A 20984-nucleotide genomic window follows, 5' to 3' on the forward strand; every position below is an offset into this window, starting at 1 on the left:
GGGAGGCTGCGGGGGAAGGGTGAGGGGTGAGGGGAGGGGGTGAGGGGGGACGACAGCTGCTTTAATGGAAGTTTGCTGGAATTTCATACTATGGCATGTGACGACTTCGCGTTCGTTAAATCCCTGTGCTCAGAGTTAGAACCTATTTCCCTGGATTGCCAAACCCCATTCACATTTCAATCCATATTCATCCAATTACAGGATTAATGATGTCAAATGCAGATGGCCCATCTCCAATGACACACCATTAAACCTTTGACAGGTGGACATACCCAAGCTTTCCAGGCTGAGCACGAGGCTTCTGTGAGGCTAAATCACCAACGCTGGCGACGGGAGCAGCATTCAGGGTTGGAGAGACTTTACCAGTGGGGATCTCAACCTCCTTCCAGTCCTGTCCTTCGTCCACCAACAGCGCGATCAGGGCCCCGAGGCGCACGTTCTTGCTGCCTTCCTCCAGCTGCAAGCACAGAGTATATGGGTTAGAACTTAATAGGACACAGTTACCAGATATTGCAGGATGTTGGGTCTAATTGAGACTGTGCTGTGTGTGTTGCGAACGAGAAAATAATTGGGGACAGGGCTGGCTCCGTCTGTCCTAATGACTTGGAACGGTGTGTGACAATCTTTTAGCAAGTACCAGTTCATGGTACTCCACTATACAACACTACTTTAGAAAGCCACAAAAACCATTGTGATCCAACTAGGTGAAGAATTGTAACTCTGCTGTGAATAATTGGAATTTACTAAACAATTGTCTATTTCTTGGTGTAGTTCAAAGTTCTGGTAACTGTAGTGGTCGAACCAATACCCCCTGAAGCATCCTTGAAGTAAGCTAGGCGGTTTTGGAAAATTCTGTACATTATCATTTTATCTATACAGAACCCTGATATCGGTCCCCTAAAAGCCATTATAACCTACAATGAATCCACATTTCTTGGGAAACTGAAAATAAAATATATAAAGTAAATCATAATTTAAAAAAAAAGTCACTTCCTGTGAATTTCTAATCCGTGTTACAAAAATATGGTTTTCCTGAGGTATGGAGTATGAATTTAAATGGCTGATTAATCCAGATGCTTCATACAGAAAGATAATGTAGCGAGAAAAAAAAAAAGAACATAAAAAGGAAACATTTTACATAAAAGACCAGAGAGCTATTTTTGTCCCTAAACACAGAAAATGCAAAGCATTTCCAAATGAAATTATATGTTACTGGAAAATCTCTCGTTTGACACAACCCCCCTGGGTAAATCACACTTCTGTTCATCAGCGCTTTAATTGAATCTTTCACATGTCAAAACCGTAACCGTTTCAGCGCTTTCAGTGACTCCCTGACCCACGCAGTCTCTTCAGCCATTGCACCAAACATTGCTCCGATATTATCCCAACATAACCCCCCGCGTCCCCTGCCAGAACCATCCCAATTTCCAAACATTTACCACCCTGAAAAAATGGCCGGGACTTTTCATAGGAGAGGGAATAAAAGCAGGAACTCCTTACAAAAAGACCCGCTGGTTTGACGCAACTAAAAGGGTTTGAGCATGAACATTTATGCCATGATCCCTTTATCTTTTCCATCTCTCACCACCCCCTTCCTGGGGGCGCTTTAAAGATGGCAGCATTTGTTCAGGCCATCTCCTCCTCTCCGTGCTTGCTTTGAGTGGGACTGACACTTTAAGAAGAGAGTCTGCAGAAGGAGTCAAGAGGAAAAAAAGGTAATATTCGGAGATTACAGCAGACCGGCGAAGGTCACCCCCCGAGCGCGGCAGAGACACGGCGCGGCTTTGTTTACCACGGGAGCTGCGATTTTCACATGAGAGAGCTGAGAAGTAGATTGTGCCTGAGCTGCTAAAATGAGTCCATTGATTGTTTCACCCCTTCCACGGTACGAGAGATCTGATGAATAGCTGCTATCGACCTCCCGACACCGTGAGCGAGATGCCAGATGCATTCGCCACTGCTTCACGGATACATTCTATCACTTCTGATACACTTTAACCCAGGGGCGGCCAACTCCAGTCCTCAAGGGACACCACCAGGTCAGGATTTCAGGATATCCCTGCTTCTGCACAGATGGCTCAATCAGTGACTCAGTCGAAGACTGCAACACCTGTGCTGAAGCAGGGATCTCCTGAAAACCGAACCTGGTGGTGGCCCTTGAGGACAGAAGTTGGCCCACCCCTGCTGTAACAGCTGTCTCTTCGCGGTATTAAAGCGTTGGGGTGTACTTGCAAAGGGCGGTCACTCGCATCCCCAAAATAACATTAGAACATTGCAATAAGGACTTTTACCAGGAGAGCTCTGAAGGAAAATGTGGAGCGCTACACAACTAACTTGCAGGTTGTGATTTTGATTGGACCAAAGTGAAAATGTTTTTATTGAGTTACCCTTATTTAGGCAAATAGTTCCTAAAGGAATTGTAAGCAAAGGGTATTCAGACAGAAGTTCACATACTCACAAAGAACAGATCACTGAAAAGCAATAGGGGAGGAGGGGGTAGTGTAAATGTTTTCACATCTAGAACGTATAATATACGGACATGGATGTCTCCCACTAACCATGAAGGTTCCTGTCCGAGGCGGGTTAAGGAGGAAAGCTCTAACGGTGTCAGCCTGAAACGCTACAAGATCTGCGACTATAAAAGCAGACCCTTGGGTGTGGCGCATGTGAAAGAGCCACAAGCAAAGCCAGACAAGATGAGGCAGGGACTCGGGGACATTAAAGAGGAGATCTGCCTACACTACAAAACAACCGAGGGAAGGGGAAAACGCAGCTAAAATGCACCTAACGAGAGGATTTCCTTTAACGCCTTCGATGCCAGAGGATACGTTTGGATACTGACAGCAGAAAACAGGTGGAGTGAGAAAAGGCAGGAAAATACAGGTGGGACATGAGGGATTTGGGCAGCACAGGATAAACAGCTATAAGTAGGCACAGGCTTCAAGTGTTCCCCTGTGTCAGCCTGGGACTCCCAACTTTAATGAAGACGGAAGTGTTTGGGGGAAGGGGGGGGGGAAAGCACGGTCATAGTTGAAAAGGAACAGGGGATAAGATCTCCTAACAATAAGCAGGAATATCCTGCCCAGAGCAGAATACGTTCCCACGATATCAAGTATTAGTTGGGCCAAATGAACCTATAGAAACATTGGATGTGACAGCAGATAAGAGCCACGCAGAACCAAGTCCGGCCATGTTCCTCTCTACTGCAAAACATCAGATTCTCATTCATTTGTAGGATAGCCTAAATATTCTCCATACTTGTGTTAAATGGCACATTCATTATTACATCAAATATTTTTACAAACAAGACACTGGGATTGATGTTGGTTTTATTCTTCAGTCATTCTGGGGTTAACATGACCCACTTCCGTAATTTGCGGAAACCTTGATATACCCCCTCTCCTCCAAACTGTACGTATTGGTTATTAAGCCACAGTAGCCTTTCTCTGTCCAATCTCTCATTTATTTATGTCCCCATGGAGATCTGGTCTCCAGAACGGAACGCAGAACTCTAGGTCTCATCAATGAGTATCTCATTGTGTGCTGCAAATACTTCTCCCTATACACCCTAACACCCTGCTGCGATTACCTCTCCCTATACACCCTAACACCCCGCTGCTAATACCTCTCCCTATACACCCTAACATCCTGCTACTAATACCTCTCCCTATACACCCTAACATCCTGCTACTAATACCTCTCCCTATACACCCTAACACCCTGCTGCTAATACCTCTCCCTATACACCCTAACATCCTGCTACTAATACCTCGCCCTATACACCCTGCTGCGAATACCTCTCCCTATACACCCTAACATCCTGCTACTAATACATCTCCCTATACACCCTAACACCCTGCTGCTAATACCCCTCCCTATACACCCTAACACCCTGCTACTAATACCTCTCCCTATACATCCTAAAATCCCGCTGCAAATACCTCTCCCTATACACCCTAACACCCTGCTGCTAATACCTTTCCCTATACACCCTAACATCCCGCTGCTAATACCTCTCCCTATACACCCTAACATCCTGCTGCTAATACCTCTCCCTATACACCCTAACATCCCGCTGCTAATACCTCTCCCTATACACCCTAACACCCCGCTGCTAATACCTCTCCCTATACACCCTAACACCCTGCTACTAATACCTCTCCCTATACACCCTAACATCCTGCTGCTAATACCTCTCCCTATACACCCTAACATCCCGCTGCTAATACCTCTCCCTATACACCCTAACACCCCGCTGCTAATACCTCTCCCTATACACCCTAACATCCTGCTGCTAATACCTCTCCCTATACACCCTTACATCCCGCTACTAATACCTCTCCCTATACACCCTAACACCCCGCTACTAATACCTCTCCCTATACACCCAAACACCCTGCTCCTAATACCTCTCCCTATACACCCTAACATCCCGCTGCTAATACCTCTCCCTATACACCCTAACACCCCGCTGCTAATACCTTTCCCTATACACCATAACATCCCGCTACTAATACCTCTCCCTATACACCCTTACATCCCGCTACTAATACCTCTCCCTATACACCCTAACACCCCGCTACTAATACCTCTCCCTATACACCCAAACACCCTGCTCCTAATACCTCTCCCTATACACCCTAACACCCTGCTCCTAATACCTCTCCCTATACACCCTAACACCCTGCTTCTAATACCTCTCCCTATACACCCAAACACCCTGCTCCTAATACCTCTATAAGGGAAATAACGGGGATATTTGGGCTCGAAATCCAGGAGTCTGGGGGACACTGGGAAGCCACGGTGTAACTCACCCCATGTAACGGCAAATCATGCCTGCTCGCCGGGGAGAATTAAACGACTACCGGCAACTTTGGCCCCCGAACTCCTGCAACCAAAATAATTGCATTTACACCCAAATATAATGTCACAGTTCTAGGGCTAAGGGAACATGACAGGAAAAAACAGGGACAATTTATTTTCCAGCATGTATTATCCCTGGTCCCTGGCTGATAGAGGTACCAGGGAGCCCACAGGTTCAGGGGTAACCAGCGGGCTTAACCTTTATTAGAAAGCCTGGTTACCCCCTCCCGTCACAGCCATCCCTGCTGCCTATCTGTAAAAAGACATACTTTCCCTTCTGACCATTTGTAATAGCATTACTACAAATATTAAAAGGCCATCTGTCTCAGTACAGATCCCGGAGGTACTCAACCCCCTTCTACATCCAGCCCCCAGCATTGCAACGTGTCTATCAGTCTTCCATGTGGGACAGTGTCAGCGGCCTTACTAACATCTAGATAAGCTACATCTACTGCTGCACCCTGATCTATCATCTCGGTCACCCAGTCCGAAAAAGAAAGCAGATTGGCTGGCCACCATCCCAGTTAATCCATGCTGCCTGGGACCTTGTAAATGGCTGTCATTTAAATATTCAATAATACACATTTGCTCTTCTCCAGTCATCTAGTATTCTGCCTAGTATTAGTGACCGCTCTGTTAATGATATTGCCAGCCTTTTACACAGCCCCCCCCTCGTACCCCCACCCCCTCCAGCTCTTACTATCCTTGGAGGTATCCCACCTGGCCCCTTTGGCATGTTCCCTTTCCGTTTTGAAGATTCCAGCAGGACCTTGTTCTCTGCAAACTGCGCCCACCTCCTTCCCATTTGCATGGTGGCCCCCCCATCTGTGGTTGCTACCCTTCCCCTTCTGCTGTGAAGGCTGAGCCGCAGTAATGAAGGTTGTCTGCTATAACCTTCTCCCTTTGCACGGCTCCTCTTCTGTTTTTAGTGATTTCCCTTACATACCTTTAAAAAAATCCCATTCATTATTGAATGGGCCATTCTCTCTTGTGCTTGGGCCTTTGCCCATCTGATTATTTGCTTACAATGTATAGGGACCCTAGAAACATTATTAGGGAGTGTGTCCAAGCACAGGAGTGCTCAGAAAGCAGCAGCCAAACGGAGTGGCTACCAACTATTAATTCGATCTCTAAACTGTTCTGCTTCCGATACCAAGTGCCACGGAATGATGGGAGTCGGAGATTACACTACCAAGGACATTTCCATAGAGTTCCACCTTTGATCAATGCTAAACTGGGTGGGATCCTCAACCTATTTATAATTACCTTCTATTTATCCAGATGTTAAAGAAAGAAAAACTCCAGTGAAACATTTGAAGATTTTTTTTAACATGCCAAGTATTTAATGTCAGAGGCCACAAAAGACGCAGATCCTCTGGGAATTATGTACGTATTGTTTGATTTGGGACAGTATATGGTAAACAAGAGGTATACACCGGTAACATTCCACTTGTCATATGAAAGAGGACTTAATATCAGACCACAGAGTTACTATTAAAAAAAAGGCTGTGTTTGATGTGGGATATTCTGTGCTAAACAATAGGGAAGAGTGGAGAGGAGCTTTTACAAGCAGGTAAGTACAAGATGACACAAAAAGACCGGTTCATTCAGAATGCAAATTGCTGCGAAAATGTGTAATTTAATACATTTTAAAAATCACTGTGCTTGTTTCATGTCAGCTTGTAATCAGAAACCAGCATCCAAGTGCAGGGGCAGAGACGGGAGCCAGCACGGGGCAGAGAGACGGGAGCCGGCACGGGGCAGAGAGACGGGAGCCAGCACGGGGCAGAGACGGGAGCCGGCACGGGGCAGAGAGACGGGAACCAGCACGGGGCAGAGACGGGAACCAGCACGGGGCAGAGACGGGAGCCGGCACGGGGCAGAGAGACGGGAACCAGCACGGGGCAGAGACGGGAACCAGCACGGGGCAGAGAGACGGGAGCCAGAACGGGGCAGAGAGAGGGGAGCAGCACGGGGCAGAGAGACGGGAGCCAGCACGGGGCAGAGAGACAGGAGCCGGCACGGGGCAGAAAGAGGGGAGACGGCACGGGGCAGAGACGGAGCCGGCACGGGGCAGAGAGACAGGAGCCGGCACGGGGCAGAGACGGGAGACGGCACGGGGCAGAGAGACGGGAGCCAGCACGGGGCAGAGACGGGAACCAGCACGGGGCAGAGACGGGAGCCAGCACGGGGCAGAGAGACGGGAGCCGGCACGGGGCAGAGACGGGAGAAGGCACGGGGCAGAGAGAGGGGAGACGGCACGGGGCAGAGAGACGGGAGCCAGCACGGGGCAGAGACGGGAGACGGCACGGGGCAGAGAGACGGGAGCCAGCACGGGGCAGAGACGGGAGACGGCACGGGGCAGAGAGACGGGAGCCGGCACGGGGCCGAGACGGGAGCCAGCACGGGGCAGAGAGAGGGGAGCCAGCACGGGGCAGAGACGGGAACCAGCACGGGGCAGAGAGACGGGAGCCAGCACGGGGCAGAGAGACGGGAGCCAGCACGGGGCAGAGAGACGGGAGCCAGCACGGGGCAGAGAGACGGGAGCCGGCACGGGGCAGAGAGACGGAAGCCGGCACGGGGCAGAGAGACGGGAGCCGGCACGGGGCAGAGAGACGGGAGCCGGCACGGGGCAGAGAGACGGAAGCCGGCACGGGGCAGAGAGCCGGGAGCCTGCACGGGGCAGAGAGCCGGGAGCCGGCACTGGGCAGAGAGACGGGAGCCGGCACGGGGCAGAGAGACGGGAGCCGGCACGGGGCAGAGACGGAGCCGGCACGGGGCAGAGAGACGGGAGCCGGCACGGGGCAGAGAGACGGGAGCCGGCACGGGGCAGAGAGACGGGAGCCGGCACGGGGCAGAGAGACGGGAGCCGGCACGGGGCAGAGAGACGGGAGCCGGCACGGGGCAGAGAGACGGGAGCCGGCACGGGGCAGAGAGACGGGAGCCGGCACGGGGCAGAGAGACGGGAGCCGGCACGGGGCAGAGAGACGGGAGCCAGCACGGGGCAGAGAGACGGGAGCCAGCACGGGGCAGAGACGGGAGCCAGCACGGGGCAGAGAGACGGGAGCCAGCACGGGGCAGAGACGGGAGCCAGCACGGGGCAGAGACGGGAGCCGGCACGGGGCAGAGAGACGGGAGCCAGCACGGGGCAGAGAGACGGGAGCCAGCACGGGGCAGAGAGACGGGAGCCGGCACGGGGCAGAGACGGGAGCCGGCACGGGGCAGAGAGACGGGAACCAGCACGGGGCAGAGAGACGGGAGCCGGCACGGGGCAGAGAGACGGGAGCCAGCACGGGGCAGAGAGACGGGAGCCAGCACGGGGCAGAGAGACGGGAGCCAGCACGGGGCAGAGAGACGGGAGCCGGCACGGGGCAGAGAGACGGGAGCCGGCACGGGGCAGAGAGACGGGAGCCGGCACGGGGCAGAGAGACGGGAGCCAGCACGGGGCAGAGACGGGAGCCAGCACGGGGCAGAGAGACAGGAGCCGGCACGGGGCAGAGAGACGGGAGCCGGCACGGGGCAGAGAGACGGGAGCCGGCACGGGGCAGAGAGACGGGAGCCAGCACGGGGCAGAGACGGGAGCCAGCACGGGGCAGAGAGACGGGAGCCAGCACGGGGCAGAGAGACGGGAGCCGGCACGGGGCAGAGAGACGGGAGCCAGCACGGGGCAGAGAGACGGGAGCCGGCAAGGGGCAGAGACGGGAACCAGCACGGGGCAGAGACGGGAACCAGCACGGGGCAGAGACGGGAACCAGCACGGGGCAGAGAGACGGGAGCCGGCACGGGGCAGAGAGACGGGAGACGGCACGGGGCAGAGACGGGAGCCAGCACGGGGCAGAGAGAGGGGAGCCAGCACGGGGCAGAGACGGGAGCCAGCACGGGGCAGAGACGGGAGCCAGCACGGGGCAGAGAGACGGGAGCCAGCACGGGGCAGAGAGACGGGAGCCGGCACGGGGCAGAGAGACGGGAGCCGGCACGGGGCAGAGAGACGGGAGACAGCACGGGGCAGAGAGACGGGAGCCAGCACGGGGCAGAGACGGGAGCCAGCACGGGGCAGAGACGGGAGCCGGCACGGGGCAGAGACGGGAGCCAGCACGGGGCAGAGAGACGGGAGCCGGCACGGGGCAGAGACGGGAGACGGCACGGGGCAGAAAGACGGGAGCCGGCACAGGGCAGAGAGACGGGAGCCGGCACGGGGCAGAGAGACGGGAGCCAGCACGGGGCAGAGACGGGAGCCGGCACGGGGCAGAGAGACGGGAGCCAGCACGGGGCAGAGACGGGAGCCGGCACGGGGCAGAGACGGGAGCCAGCACGGGGCAGAGAGACGGGAGCCAGCACGGGGCAGAGAGACGGGAGCCGGCACGGGGCAGAGAGACGGGAGCCGGCACGGGGCAGAGAGACGGGAGCCAGCACGGGAGCCAGCACGGGGCAGAGACGGGAGCCAGCACGGGGCAGAGAGACAGGAGCCGGCACGGGGCAGAGAGACGGGAGCCGGCACGGGGCAGAGAGACGGGAGCCGGCACGGGGCAGAGAGACGGGAGCCAGCACGGGGCAGAGACGGGAGCCAGCACGGGGCAGAGAGACGGGAGCCGGCACGGGGCAGAGAGACGGGAGCCGGCACGGGGCAGAGAGACGGGAGCCGGCACGGGGCAGAGAGACGGGAGCCGGCACGGGGCAGAGACGGGAACCAGCACGGGGCAGAGACGGGAACCAGCACGGGGCAGAGAGACGGGAGCCGGCACGGGGCAGAGAGACGGGAGACGGCACGGGGCAGAGACGGGAGCCAGCACGGGGCAGAGAGAGGGGAGCCAGCACGGGGCAGAGACGGGAGCCAGCACGGGGCAGAGACGGGAGCCAGCACGGGGCAGAGAGACGGGAGCCAGCACGGGGCAGAGAGACGGGAGCCGGCACGGGGCAGAGAGACGGGAGCCGGCACGGGGCAGAGAGACGGGAGCCAGCACGGGGCAGAGAGACGGGAGCCAGCACGGGGCAGAGACGGGAGCCGGCACGGGGCAGAGACGGGAGCCAGCACGGGGCAGAGAGACGGGAGCCGGCACGGGGCAGAGACGGGAGACGACACGGGGCAGAAAGACGGGAGCCGGCACAGGGCAGAGAGACGGGAGCCGGCACGGGGCAGAGAGACGGGAGCCAGCACGGGGCAGAGAGACGGGAGCCGGCACGGGGCAGAGAGACGGGAGCCAGCACGGGGCAGAGACGGGAGCCGGCACGGGGCAGAGACGGGAGCCAGCACGGGGCAGAGAGACGGGAGCCGGCACGGGGCAGAGAGACGGGAGCCAGCACGGGGCAGAGAGACGGGAGCCGGCACGGGGCAGAGAGACGGGAGACGGCACGGGGCAGAGAGACAGGAGCCGGCACGGGGCAGAGACGGGAGCCAGCACGGGGCAGAGACGGGAGCCAGCACGGGGCAGAGACGGGAGCCAGCACGGGGCAGAAAGACGGGAGCCAGCACGGGGCAGAAAGACGGGAGCCGGCACGGGGCAGAGAGACGGGAGCCAGCACGGGGCAGAGACGGGAGCCGGCACGGGGCAGAGAGACGGGAGCCAGCACGGGGCAGAGAGACGGGCGCCAGCACGGGGCAGAGAGAGGGGAGCCGGCACGGGGCAGAGAGACGGGAGCCAGCACGGGGCAGAGACGGGAACCAGCACGGGTCAGAGAGACGGGAGCCGGCACGGGGCAGAGACGGGAGCCAGCACGGGGCAGAGAGACGGGAGCCAGCACGGGGCAGAGAGACGGGAGCCAGCACGGGGCAGAGAGACGGGAGCCGGCACGGGGCAGAGAGACGGGAGCCAGCACGGGGCAGAGAGACGGGAGCCGGCACGGGGCAGAGAGACGGGAACCAGCACGGGGCAGAGAGACGGGAGCCGGCACGGAGCAGAGAGACGGGAGCCAGCACGGGGCAGAGAGACGGGAGCCAGCACGGGGCAGAGAGACGGGAACCAGCACGGGGCAGAGACGGGAGCCAGCACGGGGCAGAGACGGGAGCCGGCACGGGGCAGAGAGCCGGGAGCCAGCACGGGGCAGAGAGACGGGAGCCAGCACGGGGCAGAGAGACGGGAACCAGCACGGGGCAGAGACGGGAACCAGCACGGGGCAGAGACGGGAGACGGCACGGGGCAGAGAGACGGGAGCCGGCACGGGGCAGAGACGGGAGAAGGCACGGGGCAGAGAGAGGGGAGACGGCACGGGGCAGAGAGACGGGAGCCAGCACGGGGCAGAGACGGGAGACGGCACGGGGCAGAGACGGGAGACGGCACGGGGCAGAGAGACGGGAGCCGGCACGGGGCAGAGACGGGAGACGGCACGGGGCAGAGAGACGGGAGCCAGCACGGGGCAGAGACGGGAGACGGCACGGGGCAGAGAGACGGGAGCCGGCACGGGGCCGAGACGGGAGCCAGCACGGGGCAGAGAGAGGGGAGCCAGCACGGGGCAGAGACGGGAACCAGCACGGGGCAGAGAGACGGGAGCCAGCACGGGGCAGAGAGACGGGAGCCAGCACGGGGCAGAGAGACGGGAGCCGGCACGGGGCAGAGAGACGGAAGCCGGCACGGGGCAGAGAGCCGGGAGCCTGCACGGGGCAGAGAGCCGGGAGCCGGCACGGGGCAGAGAGACGGGAGCCAGCACGGGGCAGAGACGGGAGCCAGCACGGGGCAGAGACGGGAGACGGCACGGGGCAGAGAGACGGGAGCCGGCACGGGGCAGAGACGGGAGAAGGCACGGGGCAGAGAGAGGGGAGACGGCACGGGGCAGAGAGACGGGAGCCAGCACGGGGCAGAGACGGGAGACGGCACGGGGCAGAGACGGGAGACGGCACGGGGCAGAGAGACGGGAGCCGGCACGGGGCAGAGACGGGAGACGGCACGGGGCAGAGAGACGGGAGCCAGCACGGGGCAGAGACGGGAGACGGCACGGGGCAGAGAGACGGGAGCCGGCACGGGGCCGAGACGGGAGCCAGCACGGGGCAGAGAGAGGGGAGCCAGCACGGGGCAGAGACGGGAACCAGCACGGGGCAGAGAGACGGGAGCCAGCACGGGGCAGAGAGACGGGAGCCGGCACGGGGCAGAGAGACGGGAGCCGGCACGGGGCAGAGAGACGGAAGCCGGCACAGGGCAGAGAGCCGGGAGCCTGCACGGGGCAGAGAGCCGGGAGCCGGCACGTGCAGAGAGACGGGAGCCAGCACGGGGCAGAGACGGGAGCCAGCACGGGGCAGAGAGACGGGAGCCGGCACGGGGCAGAGACGGGAACCAGCACGGGGCAGAGACGGGAACCAGCACGGGGCAGAGAGACGGGAGCCAGCACGGGGCAGAGAGACGGGAGCCGGCACGGGGCAGAGACGGGAGCCAGCACGGGGCAGAGAGACGGGAGCCGGCACGGGGCAGAGAGACGGGAGCCGGCACGGGGCAGAGAGACGGGAGCCGGCACGGGGCAGAGAGACGGGAGCCGGCACGGGGCAGAGAGACGGGAGCCAGCACGGGGCAGAGAGACGGGAGCCAGCACGGGGCAGAGAGACGGGAGCCGGCACGGGGCAGAGACGGGAGCCAGCACGGGGCAGAGAGACGGGAGCCGGCACGGGGCAGAGAGACGGGAGCCGGCACGGGGCAGAGAGACGGGAGCCGGCACGGGGCAGAGAGACGGGAGCCAGCACGGGGCAGAGAGACGGGAGCCAGCACGGGGCAGAGACGGGAGCCAGCACGGGGCAGAGAGACGGGAGCCGGCACGGGGCAGAGAGACGGGAGCCGGCACGGGGCAGAGAGACAGGAGCCGGCACGGGGCAGAGACGGGAACCAGCACGGGGCAGAGACGGGAACCAGCACGGGGCAGAGAGACGGGAGCCGGCACGGGGCAGAGAGACGGGAGACGGCACGGGGCAGAGACGGGAGCCAGCACGGGGCAGAGAGACGGGAGCCGGCACGGGGCAGAGAGACGGGAGCCGGCACGGGGCAGAGAGAGGGGAGCCAGCACGGGGCAGAGACGGGAGCCAGCACGGGGCAGAGAGACGGGAGCCAGCACGGGGCAGAGAGACGGGAGCCGGCACGGGGCAGAGAGACGGGAGCCGGCACGGGGCAGAGAGACGGGAGCCAGCACGGGGCAGAGAGACGGGAGCCAGCACGGGGCAGAGACGGGAGCCGGCACGGGGCAGAGACGGGAGCCAGCACGGGGCAGAGAGACGGGAGCCGGCACGGGGCAGAGACGGGAGACGGCACGGGGCAGAGAGACAGGAGCCAGCACGGGGCAGAGACGGGAGCCAGCACGGGGCAGAGACGGGAGGCAGCACGGGGCAGAAAGACGGGAGCCGGCACAGGGCAGAGAGACGGGAGCCGGCACGGGGCAGAGACGGGAGCCGGCACGGGGCAGAGACGGGAGCCGGCACGGGGCAGAGAGACGGGAGCCAGCACGGGGCAGAGACGGGAGCCGGCACGGGGCAGAGAGACGGGAGCCAGCACGGGGCAGAGACGGGAGCCGGCACGGGGCAGAGAGACGGGAGCCAGCACGGGGCAGAGACGGGAGCCGGCACGGGGCAGAGACGGGAGCCAGCACGGGGCAGAGAGACGGGAGCCAGCACGGGGCAGAAAGACGGGCACGGCACGGGGCAGAGAGACGGGAGCCGGCACGGGGCAGAGAGACGGGAGCCAGCACGGGGCAGAGAGACGGGAGCCGGCACGGGGCAGAGAGACGGGAGACGGCACGGGGCAGAGAGACAGGAGCCAGCACGGGGCAGAGACGGGAGCCAGCACGGGGCAGAGACGGGAGCCAGCACGGGGCAGAAAGACGGGAGCCGGCACAGGGCAGAGAGACGGGAGCCGGCACGGGGCAGAGAGCCGGGAGCCAGCACGGGGCAGAGAGACGGGAGCCAGCACGGGGCAGAGAGCCGGGAGCCTGCACGGGGCAGAGAGCCGGGAGCCGGCACTGGGCAGAGAGACGGGAGCCAGCACGGGGCAGAGAGACGGGAGCCGGCACGGGGCAGAGAGACGGGAGCCAGCACGGGGCAGAGAGACGGGAGCCAGCACGGGGCAGAGACGGGAGCCAGCACGGGGCAGAGACGGGAGCCGGCACGGGGCAGAGAGACGGGAGCCGGCACGGGGCAGAGAGACGGGAGCCAGCACGGGGCAGAGAGACGGGAGCCAGCACGGGGCAGAGAGCCGGGAGCCTGCACGGGGCAGAGAGCCGGGAGCCGGCACTGGGCAGAGAGACGGGAGCCAGCACGGGGCAGAGAGACGGGAGCCGGCACGGGGCAGAGAGACGGGAGCCAGCACGGGGCAGAGAGACGGGAGCCAGCACGGGGCAGAGACGGGAGCCAGCACGGGGCAGAGACGGGAGCCGGCACGGGGCAGAGAGACGGGAGCCGGCACGGGGCAGAGAGACGGGAGCCTGCACGGGGCAGAGAGCCGGGAGCCGGCACTGGGCAGAGAGACGGGAGCCAGCACGGGGCAGAGAGAGGGGAGCCAGCACGGGGCAGAGACGGGAACCAGCACGGGTCAGAGAGACGGGAGCCGGCACGGGGCAGAGACGGGAGCCAGCACGGGGCAGAGAGACGGGAGCCAGCACGGGGCAGAGAGACGGGAGCCGGCACGGGGCAGAGAGACGGGAGCCGGCACGGGGCAGAGAGACGGGAGCCGGCACGGGGCAGAGAGACGGGAGCCGGCACGGGGCAGAGAGACGGGAGCCAGCACGGGGCAGAGAGACGGGAGCCAGCACGGGGCAGAGAGACGGGAGCCGGCACGGGGCAGAGAGACGGGAGCCGGCACGGGGCAGAGACGGGAGCCAGCACGGGGCAGAGAGACGGGAGCCGGCACGGGGCAGAGACGGGAGCCAGCACGGGGCAGAGAGACGGGAGCCAGCACGGGGCAGAGAGACGGGAGCCAGCACGGGGCAGAGACGGGAGCCGGCACGGGGCAGAGAGACGGGAGCCAGCACGGGGCAGAGAGACGGGAGCCGGCACGGGGCAGAGAGACGGGAGCCAGCACGGGGCAGAGACGGGAGCCAGCACGGGGCAGAGAGACGGGAGCCGGCACGGGGCAGAGACGGGAGCCAGCACGGGGCAGAGAGACGGGAGCCAGCACGGGGCAGAGAGACGGGAGCCAGCACGGGGCAGAGACGGGAGCCGGCACGGGGCAGAGAGACGGGAGCCGGCACGGGGCAGAGAGACGGGAGCCAGCACGGGGCAGAGACGGGAGCCGGCACGGGGCAGAGACGGGAACCGGCACGGGGCAGAGACGGGAGCCGGCACGGGGCAGAGACGGGAGCCAGCACGGGGCAGAGAGACGGGAGCCAGCACGGGGCAGAGACGGGAGCCAGCACGGGGCAGAGACGGGAGCCAGCACGGGGCAGAGAGACGGGAGCCAGCACGGGGCAGAGACGGGAGCCAGCACGGGGCAGAGACGGGAACCAGCACGGGGCAGAGAGACGGGAACCAGCACGGGGCAGAGACGGGAACCAGCACGGGGCAGAGAGATGGGAACCAGCACGGGGCAGAGAGACGGGAGCCAGCACGGGGCAGAGACGGGAGCCAGCACGGGGCAGAGACGGGAACCAGCACGGGGCAGAGAGACGGGAGCCGGCACGGGGCAGAGAGACGGGAGCCGGCACGGGGCAGAGAGATGGGAACCAGCACGGGGCAGAGAGACGGGAGCCGGCACGGGGCAGAGACGGGAACCAGCACGGGGCAGAGAGACGGGAGCCAGCACGGGGCAGAGACGGGAGCCAGCACGGGGCAGAGAGACGGGAGCCAGCACGGGGCAAAGACGGGAGCCAGCACGGGGCAGAGACGGGAACCAGCACGGGGCAGAGACGGGAGCCGGCACGGGGCAGAAACGGGAGCCAGCACGGGGCAGAGAGACGGGAGCCAGCACGGGGCAGAGAGATGGGAACCAGCACGGGGCAGAGACGGGAGCCAGCACGGGGCAGAGAGACGGGAGCCAGCACGGGGCAGAGAGACGGGAGCCAGCACGGGGCAGAGAGACGGGAGCCGGCACGGGGCAGAGACGGGAACCAGCACGGGGCAGAGAGACGGGAGCCGGCACGGGGCAGAGACGGGAACCAGCACGGGGCAGAGAGACGGGAGCCAGCACGGGGCAGAGACGGGAGCCAGCACGGGGCAGAGAGACGGGAGCCGGCACGGGGCAGAGACGGGAACCAGCACGGGGCAGAGAGACGGGAGCCAGCACGGGGCAGAGAGACGGGAGCCGGCACGGGGCAGAGACGGGAGCCAGCACGGGGCAGAGAGACGGGAGCCGGCACGGGGCAGAGACGGGAGCCGGCACGGGGCAGAGACGGGAACCAGCACGGGGCAGAGAGACGGGAGCCAGCACGGGGCAGAGACGGGAGCCGGCACGGGGCAGAGAGACGGGAGCCAGCACGGGGCAGAGAGACACGGGAGCCAGCACGGGGCAGAGAGACGGGAGCCAGCACGGGGCAGAGAGACGGGAGCCAGCACGGGGCAGAGAGACGGGAGCCAGCACGGGGCAGAGAGACGGGAGCCAGCACGGGGCAGAGAGACGGGAGCCAGCACGGGGCAGAGAGACGGGAGCCAGCACGGGGCAGAGAGACGGGAGCCAGCACGGGGCAGAGAGACGGGAGCCAGCACGGGGCAGAGACGGGAGCCAGCACGGGGCAGAGAGACGGGAGCCAGCACGGGGCAGAGAGACGGGAGCCAGCACGGGGCAGAGACGGGAGCCAGCACGGGGCAGAGAGACGGGAGCCAGCACGGGGCAGAGAGACGGGAGCCGGCACGGGGCAGAGAGACGGGAGCCGGCACGGGGCAGAGAGACGGGAGCCGGCACGGGGCAGAGACGGGAGCCGGCACGGGGCAGAGAGACGGGAGCCAGCACGGGGCAGAGAGACGGGAGCCAGCACGGGGCAGAGAGACGGGAGCCGGCACGGGGCAGAGAGACGGGAGCCAGCACGGGGCAGAGAGACAGGAGCCAGCACGGGGCAGAGAGACGGGAACCAGCACGGGGCAGAGAGACGGGAGCCAGCACGGGGCAGAGAGACGGGAGCCAGCACGGGGCAGAGAGACGGGAGCCAGCACGGGGCAGAGAGACGGGAGCCAGCACGGGGCAGAGAGACGGGAGCCAGCACGGGGCAGAGACGGGAGCCGGCACGGGGCAGAGAGACGGGAACCAGCACGGGGCAGAGACGGGAGCCGGCACGGGAGCCGGCACGGGGCAGAGACGGGAGCCTGCACGGGGCAGAGACGGGAGCCAGCACGGGGCAGAGAGACGGGAGCCAGCACGGGGCAGAGAGACGGGAGACGGCACGGGGCAGAGAGACAGGAGCCGGCACGGGGCAGAGACGGGAGCCGGCACGGGGCAGAGACGGGAGCCGGCACGGGGCAGAGACGGGAGCCAGCACGGGGCAGAGAGACGGGAGCCGGCACGGGGCAGAGACGGGAGACGGCACGGGGCAGAGAGACAGGAGCCAGCACGGGGCAGAGACGGGAGCCAGCACGGGGCAGAGACGGGAGCCAGCACGGGGCAGAAAGACGGGAGCCGGCACAGGGCAGAGAGACGGGAGCCAGCACGGGGCAGAGAGACGGGAGCCGGCACGGGGCAGAGAGACGGGAGCCAGCAAGGGGCAGAGAGACGGGAGCCGGCACGGGGCAGAGAGACGGGAGCCGGCACGGGGCAGAGAGACGGGAGCCAGCACGGGGCAGAGACGGGAGCCGGCACGGGGCAGAGAGACGGGAGCCGGCACGGGGCAGAGACGGGAGCCGGCACGGGGCAGAGAGACGGGAGCCAGCACGGGGCAGAGACGGGAGCCAGCACGGGGCAGAGAGACGGGAGCCAGCACGGGGCAGAGACGGGAGCCAGCACGGGGCAGAGAGACGGGAAACGGCACGGGGCAGAGACGGGAGCCGGCACGGGGCAGAGAGACGGGAGCCAGCACGGGGCAGAGAGACGGGAACCAGCACGGGGCAGAGAGACGGGAGCCAGCACGGGGCAGAGAGACGGGAGCCGGCACGGGGCAGAGAGACGGGAGCCAGCACGGGGCAGAGAGACGGGAGCCGGCACGGGGCAGAGAGAGGGGAGCCGGCACGGGGCAGAGACGGGAGCCAGCACGGGGCAGAGAGACGGGAGCCAGCACGGGGCAGAGAGACGGGAGCCGGCACGGGGCAGAGACGGGAGCCAGCACGGGGCAGAGAGACGGGAGCCAGCACGGGGCAGAGACGGGAGCCAGCACGGGGCAGAGACGGGAGCCAGCACGGGGCAGAGAGACGGGAGCCGGCACGGGGCAGAGAGACGGGAGCCAGCACGGGGCAGAGACGGGAGCCGGCACGGGGCAGAGACGGGAGCCGGCACGGGGCAGAGAGACGGGAACCAGCACGGGGCAGAGAGACGGGAGCCGGCACGGGGCAGAGAGACGGGAGCCAGCACGGGGCAGAGAGACGGGAGCCAGCACGGGGCAGAGAGACGGGAACCAGCACGGGGCAGAGAGACGGGAGCCGGCACGGGGCAGAGAGACGGGAGCCGGCACGGGGCAGAGAGACGGGAGCCGGCACGGGGCAGAGACGGGAGCCAGCACGGGGCAGAGAGACGGGAGCCAGCACGGGGCAGAGACGGGAGCCAGCACGGGGCAGAGAGACGGGAGCCGGCACGGGGCAGAGAGACGGGAGCCAGCACGGGGCAGAGACGGGAGCCAGCACGGGGCAGAGACGGGAACCAGCACGGGGCAGAGAGACGGGAGCCAGCACGGGGCAGAGAGACGGGAGCCGGCACGGGGCAGAGAGACGGGAGCCAGCACGGGGCAGAGACGGGAGCCAGCACGGGGCAGAGACGGGAACCAGCACGGGGCAGAGAGACGGGAGCCGGCACGGGGCAGAGAGACGGGAACCAGCACGGGGCAGAGAGACGGGAGCCAGCACGGGGCAGAGACGGGAACCAGCACGGGGCAGAGAGATGGGAACCAGCACGGGGCAGAGAGACGGGAACCAGCACGGGGCAGAGAGACGGGAGCCAGCACGGGGCAGAGAGATGGGAACCAGCACGGGGCAGAGAGACGGGAGCCAGCACGGGGCAGAGACGGGAGCCAGCACGGGGCAGAGACGGGAGCCAGCACGGGGCAGAGAGACGGGAGCCAGCACGGGGCAGAGAGATGGGAACCAGCACGGGGCAGAGACGGGAGCCAGCACGGGGCAGAGAGACGGGAGCCGGCACGGGGCAGAGAGACGGGAGCCGGCACGGGGCAGAGAGACGGGAGCCAGCACGGGGCAGAGACGGGAGCCAGCACGGGGCAGAGAGACAGGAGCCGGCACGGGGCAGAGAGACGGGAGCCAGCACGGGGCAGAGAGACGGGAGCCAGCACGGGGCAGAGACGGGAGCCGGCACGGGGCAGAGAGACGGGAGCCGGCACGGGGCAGAGAGACGGGAGCCAGCACGGGGCAGAGACGGGAGCCAGCACGGGGCAGAGAGACGGGAGCCGGCACGGGGCAGAGAGACGGGAGCCAGCACGGGGCAGAGAAACGGGAGACGGCACGGGGCAGAGACGGGAGCCAGCACGGGGCAGAGAGACGGGAGCCAGCACGGGGCAGAGAGACGGGAGCCGGCACGGGGCAGAGAGACGGGAGCCAGCACGGGGCAGAGAGACGGGAGCCAGCACGGGGCAGAGAGACGGGAGCCGGCACGGGGCAGAGAGACGGGAGCCGGCACGGGGCAGAGAGACGGGAGCCGGCACGGGGCAGAGAGACGGGAGCCGGCACGGGGCAGAGACGGGAGCCGGCACGGGGCAGAGAGACGGGAGCCAGCACGGGGCAGAGACGGGAGCCAGCACGGGGCAGAGAGAGGGGAGCCAGCACAGGGCAGAGAGACGGGAGCCGGCACGGGGCAGAGACGGGAGCCGGCACGGGGCAGAGAGACGGGAGCCAGCACGGGGCAGAGACGGGAGCCAGCACGGGGCAGAGAGACGGGAGCCAGCACAGGGCAGAGACGGGAGCCGGCACGGGGCAGAGACGGGAACCAGCACGGGGCAGAGAGACGGGAGCCGGCACGGGGCAGAGACGGGAACCAGCACGGGGCAGAGAGACGGGAGCCAGCACAGGGCAGAGAGACGGGAGCCAGCACGGGGCAGAGACGGGAGCCGGCACGGGGCAGAGAGACGGGAGCCGGCACGGGGCAGAGAGACGGGAACCGGCACGGGGCAGAGAGACGGGAGCCGGCACGGGGCAGAGAGACGGGAGCCGGCACGGGGCAGAGAGACGGGAGCCAGCACGGGGCAGAGAGACGGGAGCCAGCACGGGGCAGAGAGACGGGAGCCAGCACGGGGCAGAGAGACAGGAGCCGGCACGGGGCAGAGAGACGGGAGCCGGCACGGGGCAGAGAGACGGGAGCCGGCACGGGGCAGAGAGAGGGGAGCCGGCACGGGGCAGAGACGGGAGCCGGCACGGGGCAGAGACGGGAGCCAGCACGGGGCAGAGACGGGAGCCAGCACGGGGCAGAGAGACGGGAGCCAGCACGGGGCAGAGACGGGAGCCAGCACGGGGCAGAGAGACGGGAGCCAGCACGGGGCAGAGACGGGAGCCAGCACGGGGCAGAGAGACGGGAGCCGGCACGGGGCAGAGAGACGGGAGCCAGCACGGGGCAGAGAGACGGGAACCAGCACGGGGCAGAGAGACGGGAGCCAGCACGGGGCAGAGAGACGGGAACCAGCACGGGGCAGAGAGACGGGAGCCAGCACGGGGCAGAGAGACGGGAGCCAGCACGGGGCAGAGAGACGGGAGCCAGCACGGGGCAGAGACGGGAGCCAGCACGGGGCAGAGACGGGAACCAGCACGGGGCAGAGACGGGAACCAGCACGGGGCAGAGACAGGAGCCAGCACGGGGCAGAGAGACGGGAGCCAGCACGGGGCAGAGACGGGAGCCAGCACGGGGCAGAGAGACGGGAGACGGCACGGGGCAGAGACGGGAGCCAGCACGGGGCAGAGAGACGGGAGCCAGCACGGGGCAGAGACGGGAGCCAGCACGGGGCAGAGACGGGAGCCAGCACGGGGCAGAGACGGGAGCCAGCACGGGGCAGAGAGACGGGAGCCAGCACGGGGCAGAGACGGGAGCCAGCACGGGGCAGAGAGACGGGAGACGGCACGGGGCAGAGACGGGAGCCGGCACGGGGCA

The 20984-nt window shown here is 64.7% G+C and overlaps 1 protein-coding gene across 1 annotated transcript in view; it reads right to left on the reverse strand.

Annotated features, from left to right (window-relative positions):
* The window catches only part of PDHX (pyruvate dehydrogenase complex component X), a 93455-nt gene that overhangs the window by 39926 nt on the left and 32545 nt on the right, over positions 1–20984 (reverse strand). The window contains exon 4 of the mRNA XM_075567568.1: positions 273–457. Within this exon, the coding sequence (XP_075423683.1) occupies positions 273–457 (185 nt within the window). The remainder of the gene's footprint in view (positions 1–272; positions 458–20984) is intronic.

The sequence above is a fragment of the Ascaphus truei genome, chromosome 12, assembly GCF_040206685.1.
Source record: "Ascaphus truei isolate aAscTru1 chromosome 12, aAscTru1.hap1, whole genome shotgun sequence".
In the NCBI taxonomy this organism is placed as follows: Eukaryota; Metazoa; Chordata; class Amphibia; order Anura; family Ascaphidae; genus Ascaphus; species Ascaphus truei.